An 11,919-nucleotide genomic window follows, 5' to 3' on the forward strand; every position below is an offset into this window, starting at 1 on the left:
CGGTCGTAGTCATTCTGGTCCTCTACGTACGCACATAATAATAATGATGACCATTTCCCATGAGTATTTTGAGATGGTTAGGGTTTTTTTTTTTTTTTTGTTTTTTTTCTGGCTTGCTTGGTTCGTTTGCTGGGGCTTAATTAAAATCGACACCCAAAGTCAGCCTGAGCTCAGGCAGGCTCAGGGATTTTGGCTATTTAAGCTTTTCGACCCAATTTGCTAACAATGAAAAATGGGGCCAGGCCAGCCTGATGTAGAGAAAAAAACCACACACAAAATTCACTCAATTAGACAAACGACTCAGAAATTGCTTATTGTTTTTTCTTTCGTCGTGTTTTTTTTTTTTTTGCTTTTTGCATTTTAATTTGCTAATAATTGCACAATCTATGAATTTAAAATGTTTGTTTTTCCAAGTGAAGTGGTAAAAAGAAAAGCCGGCATCTGCGTGTGTGTGTGTGTGTGTGTGGGAGGGGTGAGAAGACGTTTTGTTGGCAACCTTTTAGGTTTCTTGTTGTTTTGTTTTCCTTTAGCCTAGCAGAGGCTTTTGCCACAATTTGAATATTTTAATATTAATGAAAAATGTTGCAAGTTTTTGTTGTTTTTCCCAGTTAAATGGTGGGCAGAGTAAGGGACGAGAAGGGATCTTTGAACGTTTAGGGTAACTTTCCTATTCGTAACAATTTGTGGGCTTATACTAATGAAAATTGCTTCTACAAAAAATTGGCATAAATTTTAATTATTATACATTTTGTGATGGTAACTTTTTGATTTTTCGACCTTTTAGACAATGCGTTCAATCAGTTAATCAGAAAATATAATAATATCTCAACCCTTTTGATATGATAAATTGTCCCGCATAATTGTATGACATACTTATGTATGGTTTCAGTGTGTGTGTGTGTGTGCGTGTGTGTAGATATGTTTTATCTTTTTGCAGCTTTGATGTTAGAAGAATCCCCCAGGTACCCGTCGAAGTTACATCAAAAATGTATCAGTTCATTTTGAAAACGAATTAATAACAAATGTCGAAAACAAAAGGGACAAAGGCACCTCAAGTAAAATGAAAATAAAACAACAAGATGAATTGGGTCGAGCACAATCAGGCAACTCCCAAGCGATAAAGGGGCGGGGCGGGCATTATGGAATCAACCACGAAGGACTCTTTTTTCCACTTTAGCCCCTTGAACATGGAACATGAAAAATCCAAGTTATCGATGGCTTATCAATCGTTTAACTTCATTTGAACAAATCTTCAAAGGTTTTTGTAAATAGAAGCCAAAAATCACAACTCGTAAAGTCTCTAAAAACAAACATTTTCAATTGTTTGATTAACTAATGAAAATTAAATTTATGTGATTTTTAATCAATTAATTTATTTTTAACAAGATTCTCAAAGTAAAGTTTTAAATGAAATTGAAAATGAATTGAATGCCAATTGAGCAATTGAAACTCATTCTCTAATTACGTATTGGGTTATTTGCATGCTCATTAAGCTGTATTACCAAATTCTAATTGAATTACACAAAAATGCGCTTCGAGGACAGTGTGCTTGTCAGTCATACGCACTGTTGAACCGAACTGCAATTACAGAAAAAAAAGGACTATGCGTCACTCTGCTTCTCTTTCTCTCTCGCGCTATATCTCTTTCTCTCTATTGCTGACCATGATTGAAAGCTAACTCGATTAGCGAGTGAAAAATCAATGCAAAAGATTAACAATTACATCGAATTGACAAGGGGACAAAAGAAGGCACGATGTTGGTAATAACGATTTATTTGGGCCAATAGATGGAAGAATAGGAAAATTGATAGGATTTTCAGATGGAGGATGGGGAGGGTGTGTGTGTATTACTTAGATTTATTTCAAGTGCGACCGCCACTCAATTGCAAACGAAGGACTCTTGCCTCCTCCTCCTCCTCCTCCTCCTCCTCCTGTTACTGCCTGCGTCTGTCATCGTCACTGCATGTTATCGATAGTCGTCATTGTCTAACGCCAACACACTCGAGTCACAAGTTTTTTTTTTGCTTTTACTTTTCTTCTTATGGTTTTTTTTTCTCTTTCTTTCTTTTCTTTTATTGATGGCGAATATTACGCCAACTAAGCAAATTAAATTGTTTACATTGACAAAGGCCATGGGCGTGGCACATGCCACAAAAGAGCTTAGCAACAACGACTACTATACAAATGGGAGCAACAGCAACAGCAGCAGCAGCAAGTGCAGAAGGTAGCCAGACAACAATGGCATCTTCTTCTTTATGTTGTTTCCCTGCCACACACGCTTTCTCTCTCTCCCTCTATCTCTCTCCCTCTCATACCCTATATGTACTTGCCACAGAGGAGACAAAATAGATGGCCACAACTTTTCATATGCCTGGTGTAATGTTGTGAACAGAAGAAGTCTGCGTGTCGCAGGGTCGACTCAAAAAAAGTCCAAGTGTGTGAGAGAGAGGGGCAGTGAGATGGAGTGCAAAAGAGTGAGAGGTCAAAGAGGTAGGTATACACCAAGTGACGTGTACACTGTATACAGTGAATATTTAATAAAATTACAAAAAAATCACTTGACCTAGTTAAAGGTATAATACCAATTATTACATTGAAATATGATCCAGTTGCAAGATTTGTAAACTTTACAATTACTGAAAGAAGAAAGAGTTTAAGAGATTCGGGCACTAATAACAATTTATGAAACCAACTTTAATATCAATATCACAAGATTTTATTAACACTACTTTAATATTATCTTAACGAAGTCGTATCTTAGCACTTACATAGATAGAAACCATTTAGTTGCCACCTCAGCCACCTTATAATTTCTGTATATATTTCGAAGTCGTATTAATTCGTTTGGAAAAATGATTGTGGATAAGATTTATTAACATTCTAATCAGATACCCTCAAGATACCCTTATGAGATACTCATGCTGAGAGCAACGATTAAAAACAAAGATTTGCACAATAAATTTCAGGATTCCAAATTTTAGAAAAAAAGTAATAGGAGTACGAATAAAATATCTAATCAAACGACGAGGTATTTAATGGTGTATTTTTTAAATGTTAAACTATATAACAATATGAAGTGATATTGCTTATACTTAACAAGCAACTTAATGACTTAATCCTGTAAATGCAATGAGAAAATCTTTTAAAAATTGAATTTTCAGTCGAACTGCATTTGTAAAAATGACAAATTGACAGAACGTCTATCAAAACCAAATGCAAATGGCTGTAAAGACCTTCATAAAGTTTATGATTCCAGCACCAGAGATAAGGTTAATCAAGGACCAGGTTCGGTTCCAGTGGGGCTGGGCTAGGGGTTCTCTTAAGCCCATGCTATCCGTAACGCAAAAATGATTATTCCACCCATGAACGTTCTAATTAAATATTGTTTTGTTGCGTATTTTTTGATTGGACTCCCCCCAAAATTTTCTTCTGGATCTTCCGTCCCTGTCAACGACAATTAAATGCAACAAAAATTAAAAGGCAAATTCCAGTTCAGCCTAGTTACAGTGAACGATAAACGATTATCTGCGATCAGATATGTGAATACATAAGTGATATTAATAAAATTATCGTTGCTAATTTAATCATCATCATTCTGTATAACTCGATATTTTCTTTATGTAGCAAAGACAACTGTACCTCAAATTGATTTAATGGTTTATATGTACATATATAGCAAAGCTGTTCCCTCAGCTATCTGCATAGACCCAAGATCCTAGTTGTGTATATAAACACAAAATGTCCATATTTATATATGTATAAATGTATATTTCATACATAGATAACAGTATATTACTATTATGGTGCCAGAAGGCAGCATTTTAATCAAGTTGATTATAAGTAGTGACAAGTTTTAACTACATTAAGTGTGTGGCATCTTTCGTCCATCATCTGCTTCGTCCTTTAACTTTATGGACACATATAAATGTGTGTGTGTGTGTGTGTGTGAATGGGGGGTGTGTCAATGCATGCGTCTGTGTGTGGGTGTGTGGGTGTGTGAGTGTGTGGCTGTGTGCGTGTGTGTGCACCTTTATCCGTTGCTTGGGAAATGTTTATTTTTGTTAACAGTACAGAAGGCAAGGCAAGGACAGGACAGGCAGCAACGACAGGAGTCAGATCAGGGACAGGAAACAAACAAGGACGAAAGCTGTTTGGCTACTTTAACTCGATTTGCGGTTAAACCCGAAAAAGATGACCTACTCTTACTATCACCCCGTAAAATAAGCCTTTGGGCAGGAGTCATCTACATTTCAAATTTGATGGCCTGTCCTTTTTCTTAACACACACAGACAGACATAGAGGGCGTGGCATGTGTGTGTGTGTGTCTGGCTGTGTGTGTTTGTGCTTGTGTCTGTGACTAACAAACAAATCAACTCAAATTCAATAAGTTTCTTTTTTTTATTTTGGTTGTTTGTGGCTTAAGCGACGGGGCTCAGGAGGACTCAGAGGATAGATGACTGGGGCAAACGCTTTTTGCCTTTTAATAAACGCTCTTGGCCCCCCCCTTGCTTAACTCATAAAAGAGCTAAGAATGTAATATGATAATCAAGCTGAGTGACGAAGACCACAATAGAAAGTCCAGCGATAACAACAACACCATGGTACTGGTATCCAGGACCCAAACTGAACCTGGACCTGGACCGAGACCGGGACCGGGACCACCCTCTTGCCATTTTGGTCATTTAAAACAATTTCTTTTGATTTCCTTTTCTTTTTTCTCTCATTTCGCTCACTATGCCTTGGGTCTTTTTGCGCTATTTGCTTAAATGTTTATGTGCAATTTAACTTGGCCAAAAGCAGCAAGAGGGCAGCCAACAACTGAACAAGAACTGTGTGTATCGTGGTGTGGTGTGGTGTGGGGGAGGCAGGGAAGACCATGGGTCATGGCAACCAGATGGCTCTATTAACTAGATATTATTAAGTGTTTTCCCTTGGCAAAAAAGATTTGACCCATTTCATAAAAACGAAACCAATGAAAAAAAAAAAAGAGACACACAACCAAGCGGCCAACCGATTCACAACAACTTCAGATTTTGTTTATGCAATTACGGTTTATAAGCCAATGTAACTGAAAACCTTTGAAAAACCGTTTGATGTTGAAGCCCAACAAGAAATGAGAAACCGCTAAAAAAAAATAAAAATTCTTCATTTTAAATATGTAATTCAAACAGGGCTTCTCATTTTTTTCCTCCTTTCCTTTTTTTTTGTGGCAGAAACATGCATTCCTTATCTGGCTTTACATATATTTTCATGGTTCTAACAAATTAACAGAAACTCATCACTTATGTTAGCAAGTTTAAAATTCTTTACTCATTAGAGATATCTTTGAAAGAATGAGTCATTAGGAGCTTGATGTAATTTCAAAACTAAAACTTTCATCGGTGAAGAAACTTTTCAAAGCCTTAAATATTTGGTATCATCACTTGAATTTGTTATAAATTTATATAAATCAGATCAGATATTTAGATAATTAGTTTGATTAGACTATATGGAATATACATAGATCAACAAAAGTGTTGAAGTGTTGAAGAATCGTAAACTATTAGACTTAAATTCTATTAATCTAATAGCCATTCTTTATTCTTTTTTTTTTCAAAAAATAAAAATAAATCATATTTTACAAAAATTTAGCAAAATACTTCAAATTAAATTGTGTATTATTATATTGTATATTGTTATTTTACACACTGACATAAACTCATGACATTCCCTAAGCCCAGAAATTGCACACACACACATACACACACACACACACCGACGCTAGAGAGTCATCGTCCGGGCTCCGGATGCCAGGCCAATGTGTAAGGCAATCGATTCACGTCCCGTGATCGACAGAATTCGTTGAAAAGGATTTTATCATGTGCTGGTGGATTTCCACACACAAACTTAAACTTTTGGTTGTTGTCCTAACGTTAATTGTGGCGGTAAGCAACACAACAAAATGAAATCAAAGTGAAAGTGAAATTTCTGTTTTCTCTAAAATAACTCAAGCAGGTCGACGGTGAGCTTAAAGCCTCAATGAATGCCACGCTATTATTATACTATAGTAAAACGAAATTTGCATGGTTTTTGATAGCGCGTTGTTTATTGGGCTTTACGTTAGCCATTTGGGCCCTAATCGGTTTCTTTGCCCTGTTTTATGACTCGGTTACTGGTGTGGCCATTGTAAGTACATGCAGATGATGGTGACAAAGGAGACAAATACTTATCAAGTGTCTCAAAAGTATTCCACAGGAATTTGTGCAATTACATCATTTGATATCGCTTGTATCTTTTGGGAAATTCATCTCAATTCGGAAGGTTTGCCAAATGTCCTGCAGAAGAGTTCAGGCAGTATGGAAATCCAACGTCGATTATCAAAAGAAACTTTGAAATTAGAACAGGGCATTGCAAATGTAGTCATGGTTATTTTGGTTTTTGTTCAGGTTAGTTTTCATTAATGTCAAAATTAATTGACACATTCAGGTTTCATTCTTTAGCGCGCCATTCTATTCCATTCCATTCCATTCCAGGTGGTGGTCAACATTGCTGGCTGGTGGCTAGCTATGCGTTTGCGTAAATATCATGCTGATGAGGAGCAATATGAACGGGATAGGGCCAATCTCGAGGAGATTCGTAACTCACAATTTCAGCAATGAAGACAGTACTTTGGACATCATTATAAGAAAGCTGGCCAAAAAGAATAAAGGGACAAGGCGTGTCCTTATTTCAAAAGAGGGCCCAGTGTGCCAGTTGGAATTGAATGCACAGAATAGAGGACACTTTACCACAACACTTGGCTGTTCCTCTTTTACTTGCGTTTTCTTGTCTTTTTTTGTTTGGGTCCTTCTCCCTCTCTCCCTCAGTCTCTCTTTCTCTCACTCTCATTCAGCTTGGGGCTGAATAGAGTGAACAAAAAAAAAAAAAGAAAAACGACAAGAAGAAAAAAGTGAACAACTTCTTGTCTTGTGCAAATTGGCAGTTGGTTTTGGCTAAACACAACAGAGGTTTTGGGCAAAGAAAAATTTGGTCAGAACCCTTTTACCGCATCACCCTACCGCACCCTACCTCCCTACTTCTGCCCCTCTGTCAGGGTTTGCTCAGGGGCATTGGCTTGATTGGCTTTGCCTTGCTTCATTTCACATCTCTCTCTTTCATCGCTTCGCTTTCTCTTCATTTATTGCATGCAACAAGCTGCAAATTGACCTTATCAGGTCATGGTCAATGTCACTGCCAAATAGGAGTGTGAGTGACAGTTGCAGAATGCGCCATGGTAAATGACTTCCATTAAAGTTATTTTGAAGGCAAACTGTGTCTCATAATTCATTTGTTAATTACATATGTATATATATTTTAAATTATTGTGATAACAATAAATGAATTAATGCATTTATGGCTATAATATCTATCGGGCTAGCAATCTTAATTGATCTTTTGTTTAGATATGTGGAACAGAATGAGTTTTTGGGCGTTATCATACATTGATTGATATGTATTCAGCTTCTGCAATTAGTTAACCAACTTATTGCCTATCAAAATTTGATTATGTTTTTGTTAATCCAACAAGAAAAATTATTGCTAAATTGTTAATTTATTTGGGTTGATATCCCATTTTGAAATCGATACTACATATTTTCAGCTGAGATTTGATTTAACATCAAAACTTCAAATAAAAAATAAATATTTAGGAAATTTTAGGATACTAAAAAATTGTCAATTCCAAACTATCATTTATATTCAATGTTTGAAAATGTCAACAGCTGTTATCAGTGGAAAATATTCATTTCACACCCACACACCGACACACACACACACCCAACCATCCACGCACATGCCATTGTCCTTGAATATGTGTGGGTTATTTGAGAGAGAAAGTGGGTGGAGTAAATGCCAATTAAAATGGATTTTAAACTCTTATGCGAGTTATGCTTTCATGAATCTTATGACTGACTGACTGAATGTCTGTCTGTCTGTCTCTCTGGGCGTTGTCATTGGTCGCGCTGACATCGTATTAAAAACACATTTGCAATCATACAAAAATTGTCATTACACGGATTTCCTGTTTCCGGTCACAGAATTTTAATGGCTCCCACACACACACACACACACACACACACAGACTTTGTACTCTCCACCATATCTTTACTCTCTTATTTTTACACTTTACGCGGCATTTTTTAAATGCCGGCTCAAACACTTTTCAAAACAACAACAAAAAAATAAAAACTATTTTGAAAATGTTTGATAATATTTGGTTTTTGTCGTTTTTTATTGTTTTTCTCTTTTTTTTTTTTTTGTTTATTAATTACTTTTCTTACACAAAGCCAAACAAAGGGTTTTGATTGCTTAGCGAGGTCGAGGGAGCGAAGAGCTCGAGGCGGGGAGATGGCGATTGTTTGGTTGGTTAACAACAAAAGCGGAAAAAATTGTTGCAGCTTTGTTTGCGTCTCTGTTGTTTTGTTTTTGGTCTGGTTGGATGTTTCTTTGATTATTTTGTTCTTTAATGTTCTTTTGTGATTAGCTATTTGTTGCTGATGTGTGATGTGTTTGCCTATTTTGGTTAAGGGTTTCGGTTTCGGTTGCGATTCGTTTCGTTTTAATGAAGATAAGTTAAGCGAGAAGCGTATAACATAGAACTTAAAGGCGTTTAACGGTTAAAAAAGCGACCCGCGTCAGCATTAAGCGGACTCGGTATCCGGCTGAGTTTTTCGCATGTCAACACGCGCCAAAATGTTGCTAGCGACTGATGTACTGAGGACGAAAGCATCGCCATTGCCACATCCGACCATGAAAAACTCTGTCCCTGTGTTTGTCTGTGTGGGTGTGCTCGGGTGGTCGTATATGTGTGTGTGTGGGTGTGGGTGGGGCTATGGTAGACATTCATTGAGAAAAACACCGAAATACCGAGAGCAAACCTTATAATGAAAAAAAAAGAGCCGATGGGAACCTTTCGGCCTCTTACTGCGATGAGGGGATGTGGAGGGGGGGATGGGTAGGAGAGGATGGGGCTAGCACACGTAGTAACAAGACAAAACAAAAATCAGATGTCCATATTCGCCTTAAACTTCTATCTAGCAGCTGATGCTGTATGCCAAAGCTCTGCCACTTCGAGACAAGCTTTTAAGCTTGGCTTCAGCGCAAGCGCAGAACCTGCACGAACAGCTCCTTTTTGCACGAGAGTAAATACAATGCGAGAGAGCAGTTGGTCTCTTCCCACTTGGCACTTGTTGCATTCTTTACTGTGAGAATATATGGGAAATAGTTCTAAGTAGTCCTTTTTCTAGAACTAGGGTTATCAAAGTAAATAGCTCCATTTGCTAGATTTATGTTAGAATATAAGGACTTGTATTGAAAATTGTAAGTCAAATTTAAGAATATTATAATATAGTACAAATATAATATTTATTAACAAAATGACATAAGCTAAAGTTAAGAATAAAAAAGGATAAAATTCTTCACAGAAGGTCAAAAATAAAATTATTTCGCAATTTGATTTCAATTTTGTGTTAATATTTTACTTAAATTATACTGTGATTACATTTTTTGATTTTTTTGTTTAACTGGCAACGGTTCAATTGGCTTTTCTTTGCAGTGCAGCTTTTTTACTCTCGCCCCCAAAAAGCTTTGAACGTAATTTACCCAATAAACAACTTTTTAGTTTGAAACATGAACAGAAAGTTTTCATTAAAGCTGCAAAAAAAATTCAAAAGTAGTTTTTGAAAGAATAAAAATGATTGGTTTTTTTTTTCATAAGGGGCTTGATTTCTTAAAAAAATTCTGTTTAAATGGATATACATTTCTTTAAAAGCAATGCACTTTGAATAAATTGTATTAATTTTCATTAATTTGCCTCTATATTGTAGCAATTAGTTCGAAATAGTTAAGATCCTTTCACTAAACAAGCAAATGTCTATCCCTAATCTTGAATTCTTTTCATCTTTATTGCTCTACGACTTCTTTTTATTTTTAGATTGTCACTAAAAACAAAAAAAGAAAGAAAATTCTCAAGATTTATTATTTGAAATAAAAATTTCACATTTTCATTCAAGTCTTTAACTTTAGTGAAACGTTTGATACCCATCAATTTCACAGTAGCTTCAGGAGAATGAAGATAAATATGTATAAAATAATTATTTACAATGATTTAAGATAAAGTATTGCCAGAGTTCAAACTCATTTTTCACGGAAAGTATTTGAAAACTTGCACACACCATTTTTTTTTTAAATATTTAAATATATTTTAAAAATTTAGTTGCTTAATTTGCGGGTGGGCTAAAAAGGGGTAAGTTTCTAGAAGGGAGCCGGATCCCCGATTGCACCTTAACAATAATGTTTTAATTCGAATAAAATAATATATAATTTTGTGAGTTTTTTTTTATTAAGAATTCATTCATTATGCATTCATATATGAAAGAATATATAAAACAAAATTAATTTTAGATTAAACATTAACATTAAAATATAAAGCTATGGTAACAGGATTGATCGAAATTTATGATCAATTTGAATACCATGGCAAATTTAACTAATTTTTTTTTTTAAATCATAATATGTATGTATCTATCATTAAGGGATACTTTCCATAGATTTCAACAAATTTGTAACTTAATTTTATAGCCTTTTACAAATACTTTCATAATTTAGTGTAACTTTTTTATAAATATTGACAATCATTATCATTAAAAAGACAAGACGTACAAGTTAGTTGTTTGAGAACCTTTTCCAATCAGGAACATGTAAATCACTTAAACTATATATGTATGTATGTAGGTACCTACCTGCACATTCAACCTTCAAGGTGTAGCCAAACATGGCAGATTTTAGTTATCCCAACTCAAAATCTAGGCTTTTACACAAACATGATGTCAAAGTTATGTACACAAATTATTTATTTGCCATGCCGCCCATATGTTTCAGTATTCAGTTCAACTTGAGCTGCTTGGCGACGATGGCTATAAAACTTATACATACTTACATTTGTAGGTATGTATGTATAATATTAAGTATACGACCTGATATGTCATACATACCAAAAGCAAAAACAACAAATTAGTTTGTTAATTTCCAGATTTCCGCTCTTCCACTCCATCCTCTTGCTCTAATTAATGAAGTTTGTAGCAAGTTTTGACCCTTAGACATCATTAATTCACAAATTGCATGGACAGACCCAAACAAACAAATTCAATTTGATACACAGACACACAGACACATAAACAATTTCCTTCTCCTCCCATCACCCGGCCCCGTCATCTCTCCCATTCACCTTTTAGATAGAGGATGTGAAAGTTGGAAGAACTATGTAATTTGCCTATGTGGGATATGGGATGTGGGATGTGGGCTGTGGGTCGAACCGTTCGTTGTTCGACTGCGGGTTCGGGCAGGAGGAGTCGGAGTTCATGTAATGTCAACATATTACCACAAAGCTGTTCCATATGTGCTCTTTGGTAAAGTAAAGAGGGCAACAAGTGTGTTATATGTACATATATATATTGGGGCTATTGTGGGGGCTGGGGGGGGTTTTCGATTCAAGAGAGGACGGATTGGCATAAAGGACACTCACCTCAATTGTTATGTGATGACCGCGTGAACGGAAATTGTCATCATTGCGTAGATTCTTTGAATCGATTTGCACATTGGTCTGCATCTTGAGGGATCCTAAAAATTAAATTAAAAGGAAATGTAATAAATACCTATATATGTATATTGAGTCTTCTGTATTGCATATAAAATATTTATTTTAGATTGGTACACATATATAAATTTATGTATTCCACGATATGGCACAACATTTTCGTTATGTTTTTTTCTCTCGTTCTTTATTTTTTCGTTGTACCATCATAAAGTGCAGGGCCCCTTTTGAGCGACGCAACGTTAAACGTTGATTGGGTGAAGACCATTCGACTCAATGATGCGTGACCTTGATAACTTTTCCCACAGCTT

The 11,919-nt window shown here is 35.7% G+C and overlaps 2 protein-coding genes across 4 annotated transcripts in view; one reads left to right on the plus strand and one right to left on the minus strand.

The window, feature by feature from the left end:
• The window catches only part of LOC6649194 (inactive dipeptidyl peptidase 10), a 91,832-nt gene extending 80,209 nt beyond the window's left edge, over nt 1–11,623 (minus strand). The window contains exon 1 of the mRNA XM_023179364.2: nt 11,540–11,623. Coding sequence (XP_023035132.1) covers nt 11,540–11,623 — 84 coding nt within the window. The remainder of the gene's footprint in view (nt 1–11,539) is intronic.
• On the plus strand, nt 5,648–6,774 carry LOC111519298. Of its 3 annotated transcripts, none has more exons than XR_006954343.1 (4): nt 5,648–5,924; nt 5,992–6,165; nt 6,235–6,425; nt 6,513–6,774. XR_006954343.1 is itself a non-coding variant. In XM_023179366.2 (4 exons), the coding sequence occupies exons 1-4, from the start codon at nt 5,859–5,861 to the stop codon at nt 6,636–6,638; spliced, it is 564 nt and encodes a 187-aa protein (XP_023035134.1). In that variant the 5' UTR covers nt 5,649–5,858; the 3' UTR covers nt 6,639–6,774. The 3 variants fall into 3 exon arrangements, 2 of the variants coding, with proteins under 2 accessions (XP_023035134.1, XP_023035133.1); XM_023179366.2 differs by having other exon boundaries at nt 5,649–5,924; nt 5,995–6,165; nt 6,225–6,425; XM_023179365.2 differs by having other exon boundaries at nt 5,651–5,924; nt 6,225–6,425.
• Nucleotides 11,624–11,919: the final 296 nt, after the last annotated feature.

This window comes from Drosophila willistoni (assembly GCF_018902025.1).
Source record: "Drosophila willistoni isolate 14030-0811.24 chromosome XL unlocalized genomic scaffold, UCI_dwil_1.1 Seg141, whole genome shotgun sequence".
Classification (NCBI taxonomy): Eukaryota; Metazoa; Arthropoda; class Insecta; order Diptera; family Drosophilidae; genus Drosophila; species Drosophila willistoni.

Bases quoted from the DNA above. Each gene is read 5' to 3' on its own strand.
- LOC111519298 (XM_023179365.2), top strand. From the start codon at position 5,859: ATGTGCTGGTGGATTTCCACACACAAACTTAAACTTTTGGTTGTTGTC. The intron at 6,166-6,224 runs GTAAGTACATGC...GTGTCTCAAAAG, and splicing joins CGGTTACTGGTGTGGCCATT to TATTCCACAGGAATTTGTGC. The intron at 6,426-6,512 runs GTTAGTTTTCAT...ATTCCATTCCAG, and splicing joins TTATTTTGGTTTTTGTTCAG to GTGGTGGTCAACATTGCTGG.